This window comes from Leucoraja erinacea, chromosome 6 (genome assembly GCF_028641065.1).
Source record: "Leucoraja erinacea ecotype New England chromosome 6, Leri_hhj_1, whole genome shotgun sequence".
NCBI lineage: Eukaryota > Metazoa > Chordata > Chondrichthyes > Rajiformes > Rajidae > Leucoraja > Leucoraja erinaceus.
In genome coordinates this window covers 8,782,986-8,798,508 of record NC_073382.1, presented here as the reverse complement: position 1 = coordinate 8,798,508, position 15,523 = coordinate 8,782,986, and the positions used below count along the sequence as shown (strand labels likewise).

Sequence of the window (15,523 nt, the reverse complement as noted above, 5' to 3'; positions counted from 1 at the left end):
TCCTTTCTTCTCCACACCCCCACATCGGTCTGAAGAAAGGGCTTGACCCTAAAAGTCACCTATTCCTTCACTCCGTAGATGCTGCCTCACCCGCTGAGTTTCTCCAGCATTTTTGTCTACCTTCTATTGTTATAACTAGATCATTTAAAAATGTTTCAACATTATGTTAGCTTTTATTTTCTAAAGCAAAAGAAATACAATTACAAATAAGAGAATTTAACATTTAAAGTACACATCTATGTTTCAAGATTCATCAAATGATGTAAGCACTTGAGTGCACATATAGAAAATACACTTAGGGAATTATATTTTAATGACAGGAAAATATATTGAGCCATACTTATTATCGAGCACATTATAAGAGCAGCCAATTTCTTAATACAGTGGAAATTAACAGGAACACAATGTTAAAATATATTTGGAAAATGTCGTTTGGCACGAACACATCCAAAAGATGTGACAACTAGAGGGGCCTGCAGTCTATTTGTGGGATGTAGTTTACAACTCAAGTTCAGCAATCTGCTGAGAGATGACATCAGAGCGTGAGATTGCACTTTTTGGAGCTAATTTCCCTGTGACACTTCAAACGACTGATTTTTAAAGCTTGCATACTCTTAAGTTTACGTAAAACTGATATATGGTGTGCAAACACTTAGCCAGATTGATTTCCTTGGCGTAGCTAATGGGCAAAAGGAGGGTCAGAATAGTGTATTGGAAATTGGTTATTTATGCAAAGAAAATGATAAAAAATAATGAAAGCAAATTCCAGAAATAATTTAGGATGTCTTCAGGTCTATATTTGTACATCACAATGTTTTTTGTGTTAATTTTTGTTGCATGTAATCAGAAGGAAGTGGTGGTAAAAAGTGTGTATTAATACCACTGGATTAAAAATCCAGAGGTGGTAAGGTAAAAGGGCAATTTAAAAATTAAAAATTGACTTAAATAAAAATCTGAGAATGTGTGAGTTAGCATGTCAAGGTGGTCTTGAAGTTACAGAGGTATATTGAAAAAGCCATGTCATTTGGGAAGGAGATCTGCCAACCCTCCTCAGTGTCACCTGTTGTGTATAATAAAGGGCCAAATGGCCTCTTCCTGCACCTATTTTCTATGTTTAATCCATGTTACTTCAGTTAGGGATAGTATAATGATTGCTATGCTACTTTACTTTCAGGGTCAGTTTAATTCTTATTTATGTCAGTTCTTCCTATATTGCTTTCACAATTATCAAATCATTTGTTATATGATGTTAAACAACTGATGTATGTTACTTGTCTTGATAGGATATTCTCCAAATTTTTTTTGCAGTGTTAAAAGTGGTCAGATACGAAATCTGGAATCGGCAAGAGTATCCATGCTTGGTCAACTAAAACGGTACTTTTATTATTGATATCCTTGCCTACAAATTTGAGCTAAATTAATTTCCCCCTTAGCAGATTTTGACCTGTGTAATGATTTGCCTCTTAAATTCCTATATAAAAAAATATCAGTGCCTCGTCAGAGAATGATTGCTATTGATTAGCGACTGCATGTAAATAGTCTTGAAGCATTTCAAGGACATGAGGAGGAAAACAAATTTGGGACCAAGGTGATGGCAAGGGAAGTATATAAGCAAAATATGTTTTCATTTGGGTGTCCCGGAGGCAAAGAAGACAAGGGCAATGGATTAATGAGATTTTGTTTGGCTTTAATTAACAGCATTTAAATTGGTAAAGATAAGGATTGTGAAAGGTTGGAGGTCTGGCAGGAAAGCATTAGAATAGTTTAGTTTAGAGATCGGTCATATTGTATAACCACGTAGATGAAGTTAGATGTGGCAGTTGGTATGATTGGAAATCGGTGAAGATGGTGGGATTCTTTGCTGGAAAATGGTTAAAAATACTGAAGAGTCATGGAGTCATTTTGACTTGCTTCCGTCCAGATATGAGGAAGAGCAGAATTCTCCAGGGAGCTCTCACGCTTTTGTAGACACTGCGATTAATGAAGAAGATGAAGAAGAAGAAGGAGGAATCGCAAAGAAGGAGAAAAAAAATGAGCCAAGCATAAGTATAAAAGAAGACAAACCGGAGGTAAGCTGTTTAATTTGGATGAAAATATACACTTCTATTATTTTATGTTCTTATTGCTAAAGTATTTTACGAAGGGATGGGATGGGGGTAAGTAATCACTATTTTTGTATTTACTGCTGTGTCTTCACAGGTTCTGACTGAGCTGCGGAGCATTTTCAGTTTTTATTTTAGTTTCCTAGAATCTGACCATTTTACTTAATTAAACGCCTCTACTGTTCTATACGTGGTTAATTATGTACAATATTATTTGTTTCAGTACACATGGCGTATTGAACTATCTAAAACTGAGAAATACTGGGAAGGGTGGTTCAAAGGTCTATCTAACCTCTTTCTGAGTTGCCCAGTCCCCAAACTACTATTACTAGCAGGTACTCTTTCTTATACATAGGTTAAACTCTTTTCCTTTGTAAAAATTGTTTTAAAAAAACTTTCATGTAATTCCAATAATCCATTATAAAAACGTTTTTTTGCTGCAGGTGTTGATAGATTGGATCGAGACCTCACGATTGGTCAAATGCAAGGTAAATCCAGGAATGATTTCAATGTGAATGTGATAGTTGATGCTCGGTTGCCAACATCACAAATGGCAGATTCTTTTCACAAGGATTAATGTACACTATATGCCTACATGTCTTTGATACTTTGTATGCATGGCAAGCCATATACGTGGCTACTTCCATCATGATATATTACAAAGCTGCCCAAGCTGTATTTGATCTGTGGCTGAATTACCGAAGGACTTACCCAACAATGTAAATACATCCTCCATTCTTGCTTGAAATCATGAAAGGAACAAAAATATAAATAGTACTCTGAATGTTTTGTTCATAGAAATAAAATATTCTGAAGTATTTAATAGGGCATCATGTATAGTGGTGCACCTCTCGTGACCCATGTCAGAGAGTTGTGAATCTGGAATTCTCTGCCACAGGCAGTGGAGGCCAATTCACTGGATATGTTCAAGAGAGAGTTAAATTTAGCTCTTAAGGCTAAGGGAATCGAGGGATATGGGGGAAAAAGCCGGAACAGGGTACTGATTTTGGATGATCAGCCATGATTATATTGAATGGAGGTGCTGGCTCGAAGGGCCCAATGGCCTACTCCAGCGCCTATTTTCGCTCATGATCTCTGGTGCTTACTTTGTGGAGTTTGCATGTCCCCCTTCTGCCTACATGGGCTCCCTGATTTGTTTCCACATTCCAAAGATGTGGTTAGTGGGGGAGGCGGTTGGTAGGAAGGTTGAATGGTCACTATAAATTGCTCCTAGTGTGTAGATGTGTGGCATAATCTGGGGAGTTGATGGGAATGTGAGCAGGAGTGGCACGACAGCGCAGTGGTAGAGTTACTGCCTTACAGCGCCAGAGACCCAGGTTCGCCCCTGGCTATGGGTGTTGTCTACGGAGTTAGTACGTTCTCCTTGTGAACGCGTGGGTTTTCTCCAGGTGCTACGGTTTTCTCCCACTCTCCAAAGATCCAAGGTTTGTAGGTTAATTGGCTCAGTAAATGGTGTGTCAGATAGTGTTAGTGTGCAGGGTGATCGCTGGTCAGTGCAGACTCGGTGGGCCGAAGGGTCTGTTTCCATGCTGTTACTTGTCTAAGGTCTAAAGATAGGTTGCAGGTAAAATTAGTGGGGAAATAGGATTGATCTGTGTGTTGGCATAGACTGAGTCTTGAAACATATAAGATTGTTAAGCGCTTGGACACGCTAGAGACAGGAAACATGTTCCCGATGTTGGGGGAGTCCAGAACCAGGGGTCACAGTTTAAGAATAAGGAGTAAGCCATTCAGAACGGAGACGATGAAACACTTTTTCTCACAGAGAGTGGTGAGCCTGTGGAATTCTCTGCCTCAGAGGGCGGTGGAGGCAGGTTCTCTGGATGCTTTCAAGAAAGAGCTAGATAGGGCTCTTAAAGATAGCAGAGTCAGGGGATATGGGGAGAAGGCAGGAACGGGGTACTGATTTTGGATGATCAGCCATGATTATATTGAATGGAGGTGCTGGCTCGAAGGGCCAAATGGCCTACTCCTGCACCTATTGTCTATTGTCTAAAATGGCCACTTCCTGTGTTGATGAAAATTTCTAGCTACAGAAACGATCGAATAATGAAAACACTAATATAATTATATTTTCTGTATATGTATTTGTTGAAAGGAAAATTTCAAATGCAAGTCCTACCACAGTGTGGCCATGCTGTACATGAAGATGCCCCAGATAAAGTAAGTAAAGTCCATTCTTTTCCATTCAAAGCGACTCCTTTAATTTACTCGTGGTATTCAAATTTCAAGTTATTCCAAACCTTACAAGTCAGAATTAAGTTAAAAAAGTGACCGATTAATATTTGCAAGGACAGTCTGGTAGTGGGAGCTTTTGATAAAATCACCAATTTTGAACAATAATGGTGTTTGTGCTCATGCTGGTTTAATAAGCAATCAAATGTAGCTGCAAGTTGGTACATTTATCAAAAAAAATGAACCATTGAGATTTTGAAAAAGTCTTGTGATAAATGATCAGTATAGGATAGTAAAATTGATTAGTAATTAGCCATATATGGATTCTTTGGAATTTAAAAAAATAATAATTTGTATAACCAAAATCTGTAAAAGCCACAAATTTAAAATAAGAATGTAACTTGGTGTCTAGTCTGTGACATAAAAATCACTTCATATGTGAGGTCTTCCTCAGAATTTGCAGAGGTGCTGCAGACCTGCAGTACGTTCTGGTTTGTATTTGTGTTTTATTTAGTTAATTAAATCTTCATGAATTTTAGTTTAAAATTTGATTTATTTTGAAAAACAAGTGTATTTTTTTAACAAATTTACAATCTGTTAATTACGATGGTCTTTCTAAACTGGAGCTCAAATCTAATCCATCACATGCAGCTAGCTTTATATTGACTGTCATTGTTTTGTAGGTAGCAGAAGCACTTGCAACATTTATGATTCGTAACAAGTTTACAGAATCAAAGGGTGATATTCAAAGGTAAGACTTTTTATCCATTGTTTTCTATACTGCATTTGATTAATTGCAGCATGAAGGTCACCATTAAGATTGCTGTGGATTCCTTTCTCATCCACTTCCTGATCCTGATAATCATCAGTGCCTAAAAATCTATTGGTGATCAAATGTTGGTTTATTAATCGTATAATATTTCTGTATTCAAATAATTTATGATCTCTACTTCAATAATCAATATCAGTGTGAGTTTTTCTCTGTTACGTTCTTCATCTATACCTTTTTGATTATGTTAATCTTGGGGCCCATTCCTACCTCACTAAATTGGGAACACAGTCTATTGCTTTCCCATGTCAAAAGTTATGGGGAATTGGGTTGAGAGGGAATAATAGATCAGTTTTAATCAAATGACGGAGCAGACCATGAGTCGAATGGTACAAAGGATACAGAGGACATTTATTATCACATACACCAAATGGTGTAGTGAAATTTGACTTGCCAATGCAGCACACGAATAAAGGAAGACACAACATTAAAGAATTTAACAATAAACATACAAACATCCCCCCACAATGGTTCCCACTGTGGGGGAAGGCAGCAAAGTCCAGTCCCATTCCCTGTTCACCCATAGTTGGGCCAATTGTGGCCTCCGCAGCCAGTCCGATGTTTACAGGCCCTCTTGCCGGAAAGCTGGAACTCCGACGTCAGGTGAACATTCCTCAGCGGCTTGGAATTGTCTGGAGCGGCCGCTTCCTAGCTCTACTCCTAAGTTTTATGGTCATGTGAATTTATTCTTTTTTTAAATGGTGGCACAGCTGTAGAGTTGTTGCCTTATAGCGCCAGAGACCCGGGTTTGATCCTGACTATGGATGTTTGTCTGTAAGGAGTTTGTATGTTCTCTCCGTGACCTGCGTGGGTTTTCTCCGGCAGAACCGGTTTCCTCCCACACTCCAATGATGTGCAGGTTTGTAGGCTAATTGGCTTGGTATAACTGTGAATTGTCCCTGGTGTGTGTAGTGTAATGTTAATGTGAGGGGATCACTGGTCAGTGGGGACTTGGTGGGCCGAAGGGCCTGTTTCCATGCTGTATCTCTAAACTAAACTAATTTGTTTCGTTTTTAAAAAGAACCGACATTATTTATTGAGGGTACACAAAATTGCTGGAGAAACTCAGCGGGTGCAGCAGCATCTATGGAGCGAAGGAAATAGGTGACGTTTCGGGCCGAAACCCTTCTTCAGACTGATGCTCCATAGATGCTGCTGCACCCGCTGAGTTTCTCCAGCAATTTTGTGTACCCTCGATCTTCCAGCATCTGCAGTTCCTTCTTGAAGACATTATTTATTGTTTGAGGTGACTTGTGCACATAATGGGGATTGTACATATCAATTCAAGCATTTGATCAAAAAGCTATTCCAGATTGCTTCTGCATGGAACATGATCCAACCACAGAAATATGATGTGTAGGAAACTGCAGATGCTGGTTTAAACTGAAGATAGACAATGAGCTCGAGTTGACGTTTCGGGTCGAGACTGAGGAAGGGCCTTGACCCGAAACGTCACCAATTATTTTTCTCCAGAGGTGCAGTCTGTCCAGCTTCTTGTGTCTATCTTCATATATGGTGTTTATTAATGGAAGCTGTGTCCTGGGTTAGCCACATGATAAACATTTGGTAAAGACTCGAGATATTTTTAAAAAATTGACTGACTAATGCTGCCCTCTGATCTAGTGCTGAACCATTGTTTACACAGAAAGAAAGCAATGGTTAATATTTGTATATTCATTCATGGGATGTGAAGTGTCACTGCAAAATATTGCATGAATGAGAAGCAACCGCTTTGACAAGCTGGGGTTGTGTGTATGTCAGATGGATTAAGGATGTCAAATCTCCACCCCCAAAGGACATTAGTGTATGGAGGCTATTTTCATGATTACCGCTGTCGTCAATGGCTTTCCATTCCAGATTTATTTCATTACTTGAATTTAAATTCCCCAGTTTCTGTGGTGGTACTCAAGTTGTGCCACTGGATTAGTGTTTCAGGCCTCCTGATGCCAGCCTAATAACTTAACCACTATGATACCAATTAGTAGCCCCCCCTCGGTCATGCTTGATTATGGGTGATGCATCCAAGTTTGCAGGTGATGTGTGGTCGTATGCAAACCTGGGCGATGTCATATGGAGGACAGGCTGTGGCCCATGCAGCAGCCCCCTCCCCCCCCCCCCCCCCCCCTCCCCTCCTCCCCACGTCGCTGATCGATCCAAAGGAACAGCAGGGCCGTTACAGTTTGGGCACCAGCGCTGTCGCAGGAGCTGCCAGAGCGAGGTTGTAGACAACGACGAACTGCCTTAGGGGCTCCGACTCTGGATTTTCTTGAGGTTTACTCCTGGAGCCTTTTCCATGAATGGATATGGCCACAAGGCAGTGGATGTTTTAAATCAGAGTTTTCCCTCTCCTAGATGGACTGCCTTCCCAGGATGACGTGCCCCATCTGCCCGAGACTCATGGGGATGGGAGCATCTACCTTCCCGTGCAGGTCTATAACATCTGCCCACTGCCCACAACTGTGGTACCACCTCCTGAGATATCTATTATTTGTGCATGGATAATGTTGCTGACCAGAAAGAGTATCTTGATGCATGATTCATTAACAGTAAACCTAAGATGTCTTTGTTTTGTTTCAGCAGTTACCCCAGTTTTTAATAGATCCAGCAGCCTTCAGATTCAACTTTGCGTCTAGCTGCACCAGGGGCCACTGTGAAGTATCCACATATTGCCATCCACCTAATCTAATACAGAGAAGCTGGGAATGACAGAAGTCCAGATTCCTCCACCACTCCACTGCATTCATTGGTAGAATCTGGCACTGCACAATGGTTGAATAATACAACCTGTTTGTGATTCGAAGATTAAAATCAATTAAAAGGGGATTGCTTGCTCAGACAGTGTATTTCTTTCTTGCACACATTTTTGCTTTAGAACCTGGGAACATTTACTTTTGTACTGTTGGTTAAAGATTTAAGATGTGCTTTGGAACTGTGTGTTTGAGATAGTAATGCCTGTGGTTAAGTTTGAGCGAGTTTTAAAATTGAATTTGTTATTCTTCTAGTGAAGTATTTCCAAAGTCAGAAATCAAAGAAATAAAAAGAGAAATACAAGTGCAAGTTTGCAGGACAACCCAACCAAATACAATAAGCGGCTGGATTTTGGTTTGCAACTTTAGCTGTTAGAGTGCAAATACTCCTACTCGACACCCATACTGAGGCATAATCCGATTTAAAATGACTTTAGAATGTGCTTCTGGGATCAAACTATATTGGCCTTAATTGTTGACAAACAAATGATTTTGCACATGTTTTGATTTCTATTGTGACGAGATATGATGTTTATTTCATTTAGTATGATCCAAATTGTTTATGGAAAAAAAAAGTAAGTGTTTAGATCATAGTAACACTATTGTCTTAAGATGTTGGCTAGTGGAACACATGGGTGACAAAAGATCACTTATATTTCACTTTACTCGGCAATGTGTCATGTTTTCTTGTCATCAGGCAAAATAGCTGCATGAGGGTATCCACCAGATCTATACAGCATCCATATTCATTACAGATTTAAAAATAATTTTAGTACAATATACACCTAGAAAGAGTCGGCTGATCCTCTGAACTGTTGAGATAACTTTTTCCAAGTCTTCTTCAATGTAAGGCTGGACTCATTTCACTAAGTGTGAAGAATAAGAATGGAACAAAGCTCGCCAAGGTCACCGAAAATGCACAAAACTGCTCACATCAACAGAGAGTATCTGCTGCAAGTTCCCAACAGATCAGATGGCATCTATAAAGGAGACGGCTGAAATGTATTTTTTGGGCTACTTTATTAGAAGTTTCTGTAACTGGAATTTTGCACTGCTACATGTGGACATTGTTATTGCCAATAATATTGACATTAAATAAGAAAAAGTGAGGTTTGGTTTTATTTAGAAAGATGACTAAAACTCTGATCTCACTTGCAAATCTGATAAATTGTGATGAAAAATCAATATTCTATTGTAGCTGAAGAGAGGGAGGATGGTGAGAGAGAGAGTCAGGGCTTAGGGTTGAACTACCATTCTCATTCCAGACTCCAGCAGTATTTTAGTTGCTGTTCTTCCTTTGTGTGCCCAAGGTGCTCACCTAAAATAGGTCTTTGGCTCTTTATTGTACTAATTGCAGCCGGGTACCTAATGTCAGACTTCTCCGAAATTGAAAAATATAACTGCGCCTAACAGCAGCTGTCTGCATTTTCAGACATAAAGTGCTGGAGTAACTCAGTGGGGCAGGCAGCATGAACAGGTGACATTTCGAGGCAGGCCCCTTCTTTCTGGTGGCTGGTGACCTATTTATGTTCTCCAGAGAAGCTGCCAGAGGTTCTCCAGAGAAGCTGTCAGAGTATCTCCAGCACTTTATATCCTCTTTTGTAAACCAGCATCTGCAGTTCCTTGTGTCTGTATTTGAAGGTTCTCCAGCTCCACCACAGCCTAACCAGCTGCCTTTCAAGGCACATCCTTCTGGCACCCATTTGTCAATGTGCCCACCAGTACCACATTCATGATTTTTACATATGTAATTAAGAAGGCCACCCTGAAAGGGATGAGTACAATGCTGATTTGCCTCAGATCATGATTGTATAGGATGACTGTGGATGACCATTTGGACAAGTGTAATGTCTCTCCAAAGACATTGGATTTTTTTTACATTTTCTTTCCTCTACTCTTTTCTCTGAAAGTTCAGCCTGTATGTCTACATTGATTTGAGGTCATAATTCCAAACTTAACTGTTTCTCTTTCCACAGATGCTGCCTGTCAGGTAGAAAGTTTCAAGCCTTTTCAGTTTTTAGTTCTGTATACTTTTTATCTTTGTAGATAATGGAGCACTTCTGAAATCAGATCTAGATTAGCCCTTTACTAACTTAATATGCGACCCTTATATTCAAGACGGACACTTGCAGCAAATTTTATTTCATCTTGTTCTTTAGATATTTGCTTTCTGGTCTGAGAACTCTAAAGCTATTTGACTCCCACTATTGTTTTCACAAATGGTGAATAAAGATAAATATACTTAAGCCTGTTTCCTACAAAGTATTAGCACAAATTATATATTTTTAAAATAAAAGGAAAAATTATATTTTAGAATTACAAATTTGAGCGTCAATATATAGACTAACTTCAGTGAGAAAGGCAATGGATAAACATTTTCTTTCTGAATGAGGCTTTTTACTTAATGCCAACTTTCAATGCTTTAGTAAAGTTTGATTTAACTGAGAAACTGCCCAGAACTGTTTTCTTATTTTTTACTTGGAAATATTATTGGTAAAATTTGGAAGCAGTTTTATTTTAATTTTACCTTCATTATGGATCCACAACTTTAAGATCTTGTTAAATCCCAACTAAGCCCTTATAAGAAGTGAACAAAACTAAAAATTAATTTGTAATTTGCAAGTTGGTAGAACGTCATGTTTCTCCAACGCCTTGGTATCTTTATTCCTGTTTTTATTCAGGCTTGTTCTTGCCCTTTTGTAAATGTACCTTTACATATTGAAATTGTGAATAAATGTCAGATATAACCTAGGAGAGTAAGTCTGCTTAAATTAATAGATTAGTACAGAGCTAGCGTAGCATTTTAGCTATTAAGTTCTTTAAAGGTTTCTGCTAAAATTTATCTTGGTGTCTGAAACAAATACATAACAGTAATGGGAATGATTTTCCAAGTATACACTTGGATTTTTTTAAACATGATTTAGAGACAAAGTTCAGTGCAAGGTGGCGAATGTTCAAGAAGTGGTTTATTAATGTAGCATTTGATCCTACATGTAAAATCAAACATTCCCTGAAAAGTGTATGAGAATATTTTGCTAGGTTCCAGAGGGTGCGTAAGTTCTTAGCACCAAAACAACTTGCTGTTCCCCCTGAGAGTAAAAGGTCACAAATATTTTAACCAGAGAAAAATATAAAGCTAATCGGATAGGGATTGAAAGAAATGTGTGGTTGGATGCAAATGTTCTGAACAAATTTGACGTAAGATGAGTAATGCTGTGCTCACTAAATCTGGATTTCCACAATTACTTTGGTTCTAAATGTCCAATGTGTGACATTCCTGCTTCATTTCCTCATGGTAGTGTAAAAGTGCGAAGTAAAACGCTTAAGTAGGAATATCTTGAAAGCAACTGCAATCAGCATGCTAATTTTTTAATTTGGGAGACTGCAATCTGCAGCAATTGCTGCACTTCTGTTTCCTTGTCAGCAGATGCAAAATTGCATCATGCCTGGGGCATCCTGAGTGAATGCAGCAATGTCCAAATTTCTCTGTGCACAATGCAATCATGCATGTTAGCATCAATTAGTAGGGGTGTATGCATAACATATGTGCATTGAGTCACATCTTTGTGATATGAGTAATAATGTGGATGGCAAAGTGAAAGTAATGCTTGTTTAAGAATTTGCTATTTTGGAATTTCATTTACATTGAACTGGCCAATATTTACAAGTGTCTTATTCTATTTTAGCGCCTTAAAAAAAAAAAGCCCAATACAGGCAAATGTGACTTACTTTTCCTAAAGTCCAACTGTTGCTATAATACTTAGTCAGGATCTTACTGCTGTGGTTTAAACCAAGAGCGGATGTTACTATTCAAACCAGAGTAAGTTTACTCATGAACAAGGTCTAGTATGCATCAGCATTGTTTTGTAGAAGAAACTCAATAATATTGTTTAGTATTAAGAGACCTTTTGCATGAAAATCTACTCAATTCTATCCTAGAAAAATTATGTTTGCAAGAATTTAAATGATTGCAGGTTTAAATTCATTCTGTTTCTAGAGAGGAAATGTATGAAACAGATGGATGAAATAAATTAATTTTATTTCATTTCTCGCTTGCACTCTAAGGCCATGTTGTTCAATAACTGTGAAACAATTCATTTTGTAGTTAGTAGTGAAACTATTGTGGAACTTTATTTGCTTATTTCATTGAACTTGCTGTAATGATTATTTTACGCAAGGAATAAATTCAATACCAGAGTGTGAAATATTTGAACTCTTTACTGAAAATTACAACTGACTTCGAAATTCTTTGTTTGGGCACTAGATGGAGTATAACACCAGACCAAACTATCTCAGTTAAATTAACAAGTTTGGTTAGCAATCCTCGGAAAAGTGAATCCACAGAAAACATATGATGAATGTACAAATCAAAGAAACTAAAAGAGAGCATGAAAACAAATTGATTAAAAATATGTCAAAATGTGCTCTTAACTAACCCACGATAGATTGTACCAATTTTGTGAGGCAGTGTTTTGGTTCACTTGCTGAGACTACTTAAAACTGTTTGTGTAATCTCAATCTTCCTGTCAGAACCCTCATAGAAATCAACGTAAGATGAGCCACCCTGGGGTTGATATTAGACCACCGTGTCATAAGGGATAGGAGTAAAATTAGGACATTTGGCCCATCTAGTCTATGCCATTCAATCATGGCTGATCTATCTCTCCCTCCTAACCCCATTATCTTGCATTCTTCCCATAACCTCTGACAATCAAAAATCTATCCATCTCTGCCTTAAAAATATCCACTGACTTGGCCTCCACAGCCTTCTGTGGCAAAGGATTCCATAGATTCACCTCCCTCTGACTAAAGAAATGTCTCCTTCCTGAAAGAATGTCCTTTAATTCTGAGGCTATGTCCTAGACTCTCCCACTCGTGGAAACATCCTCTCCACATCCACTCTAATCAAGCCTTTCACTATTCTGTATGTTTCAATGGGATCCCCCCTCATTCTTCTAAAATCCAGCAAGGACAGGCCCAGTGCTGCCAAATTCTCATCATAGGTTAACCTACTCATTCCTGGGATCATTCTTGTAAACCTCTTCTGGATCCTCTCCAGAGCCAGAACATCCTCAGATATGGTGCCCAAAATTGCTTTCAATATTCCAAATGTGGCTTTGCCTGTGCCTTATGGAGCCTCAACATTACATCCCTAAATGTAATAAGACATCCATAGTTACAAAGAAAATAGGTGCAGGAGTAGGCCATTCGGCCCTTTGAGCCTGCACCGCCATACAATATGATCATGGCTGATCATCCAACTCGGTATCCCATACCTGCCTTCTCTCCATACCCTCTGATCCCTTTAGCCACAAGGGCCACATCTAACTCCCTCTTAAATGTAGCCAATGAACTGGCCTCAACGACCCTCTGTGGCAGAGAGTTCCAGAGATTCACCACTCTTGTGTGAAAAATGTTTTTCTCATCTCGGTCTTAAAGGATTTCCCCCTTATCCTTAAGCTGTGACCCCTTGTCCTGGACTTCCCCAACATCGGGAATCTTCCTGCATCTAGCCTGTCCAACCCTTAAGAATTTTGTAAGTTTCTATAAAATCCCCCCTCAATCTTCTAAATTCTAACGAGTATAAGCCGAGTCTATCCAGTCTTTCTTCATATGAAAGTCCTGACATCCCAGGAATCAGTCTGGTGAACCTTCTCTGCACTCCTCTATGGTAATAATGTCCTTCCTCAGATTTGGAGACCAAAACTGTATGCAATACTCCAGGTGTGGTCGCACCAAGACCCTGTACAACTGCAGTAGAACCTCCCTGCTCCTATACTCAAATCTTTTTGCTATGAAAGCTAACATACCATTCACTTTCTTCACAGCCTGCTGCACCTGCATGCCTACTTTCAATGACTGGTGTACCATGACACCCAGGTCTCGTTGCATCTCCCCTTTTCCTAATTGGCCACCATTTAGATAATAGTCTGCTTTCCAGTTTTTGCCACCAAAGTGGATAACCTCACATTTATCCACATTATACTGCATCTGCCAAACATTTGCCCACTCACCCAGCCTATCCAAGTCACCTTGCAGTCTCCTAGCATCCTCCTGACAGCTAACACTGCCCTCCTGCCCCTGTACTCAATTTTTCTGGCTCCAAGGCCAACATATAATTTTCAATCTTACCTGCCTGCAGCTGGATGTATACTGTCATCAATTGATGTACAAGGACTGGTTGGCCTTGCCGTGCTTTCCTCTGTACTAATCCATCTCAGTTCAGATAATCAACTGCCTAACCTCCATATGAGAAAGCATTTCTTAACTCTAAAGATTGAGAGTCTTTATATATGTCTTGCCGCGGAAACGTGCAAGAGGCTGAATCCTTGAATATATTAAATGGTGGCAAAGGTTTTTAAACATTAAGAGAATTCAGGAAAAGGGTGGAAAAGTGAGCGGGAAAGTTGATTCTTATTGGCCTGGTCTTATTAAATGTTGAAGCAAGCTTGAGTGGCCAAATGACCTACTTTTGTTCCTTTTTCTCAATGTCTGAATAGAAGTTCTTCATCTGTTTATATTAAAATGGCAAAGGACTTACAAAACCAAAACTTGTTTTCAAATATTATCTTTTGCATATTGTGTTTCAAGCCACCAATACATATTATGCAATCTGACATTTTCATTTAACAAAGTAGTACTTCATGGAGCGGTACATAAAAGGATGGCTAAGAATGGTACTGTCGATCCAAAAGCATCCATTTCTTTTCCATGTCTGCAAGAACTATGGTAGAGATCCTAATGCAAAGTCTATGAATATACTGTAAATATAATTTTAATTTCATCCTTTAATGCAGACACTTCCCTCTCGTGGAAATATGTATTTAGTTTAAATGCAGTTCACTAAAATGAATCACTAAAATACATACAATTTTATTTCTAATGTCTTCTCTTAAATATGTCACTTGGAATTGAAAATGAATTGCAGATGTTGGAAATAAAAATGAATACAGAAAATACTGGAAAAACACTAAGCAGCTTAGGCGGCATCTGGGGAAAGAGAAACCAAGTTAATGTTTTAGGTCAAAGACTTGGCAACATTGCTAATCTTTCCCCAGATGCTGGTGACTTGCTGAGTATTTCCAGAGTATTTCCAGCATTGTACATTCTATAACTGACATGGGCACAAGAGATTAGTGTGCAAATTACATGGACACATATTAGTGTGCAAAATCAGAGCACATGGTATTGGGGGTAGGGTATTGACATGGATAGAGAAATAGTTGGCAGACAGGAAGCAAACAGTAGGAATTAATGGGCCCTTTTCAGAATGTCAGGCCGTGACTGGTGAAATGCCGCAAGGCTCTGTGCTGGGACCCCGGTCATTTACAATATATATTAATGATTTGGACGAGAGGATTAAATGTAACATCTCCAAGTTAGTGGATGACACTAAGCCGGGTGGCGGTGTGAACTGCGCGGAGGATGCTGTGAGGCTACAGGGTGACTAGGACTAGGGTGAGTGGGCAGATGCATGGTAGCTGCAGTATAATGTGGGGTTATCCACTTTGGTGGCAAGAACAGGAAGGCAGATTTTTGGAAAAGGGGAGGTGCAACGAGACCATCAGTCACTGAAAGTGAGCATGCAGGCGCAGCAGGCAGTGAAGAAAGCTAATGGCATGTTGGCTTTCATTGCAAGAGAATTTCAG

At 39.1% G+C, this 15,523-nt stretch overlaps 1 protein-coding gene across 2 annotated transcripts in view; it reads left to right on the top strand.

Moving 5' to 3' along the window:
* The window catches only part of ppme1 (protein phosphatase methylesterase 1), a 36,902-nt gene extending 28,941 nt beyond the window's left edge, over positions 1-7,961 (top strand). The window contains exons 8-14 of one of the 2 annotated variants that reach the window (XM_055636570.1): positions 1,309-1,374; positions 1,922-2,069; positions 2,326-2,437; positions 2,546-2,590; positions 4,222-4,286; positions 4,982-5,049; positions 7,708-7,961. In XM_055636570.1, the coding sequence (XP_055492545.1) occupies positions 1,309-1,374; positions 1,922-2,069; positions 2,326-2,437; positions 2,546-2,590; positions 4,222-4,286; positions 4,982-5,049; positions 7,708-7,723 (520 nt within the window). In that variant the 3' untranslated portion in view covers positions 7,724-7,961. Of the gene's footprint in view, positions 1-1,308; positions 1,375-1,921; positions 2,070-2,325; positions 2,438-2,545; positions 2,591-4,221; positions 4,287-4,981; positions 5,050-7,704 lie in introns of both variants that reach the window. The other variant, XM_055636569.1, reaches the window with a different exon arrangement.
* Positions 7,962-15,523: the final 7,562 nt, after the last annotated feature.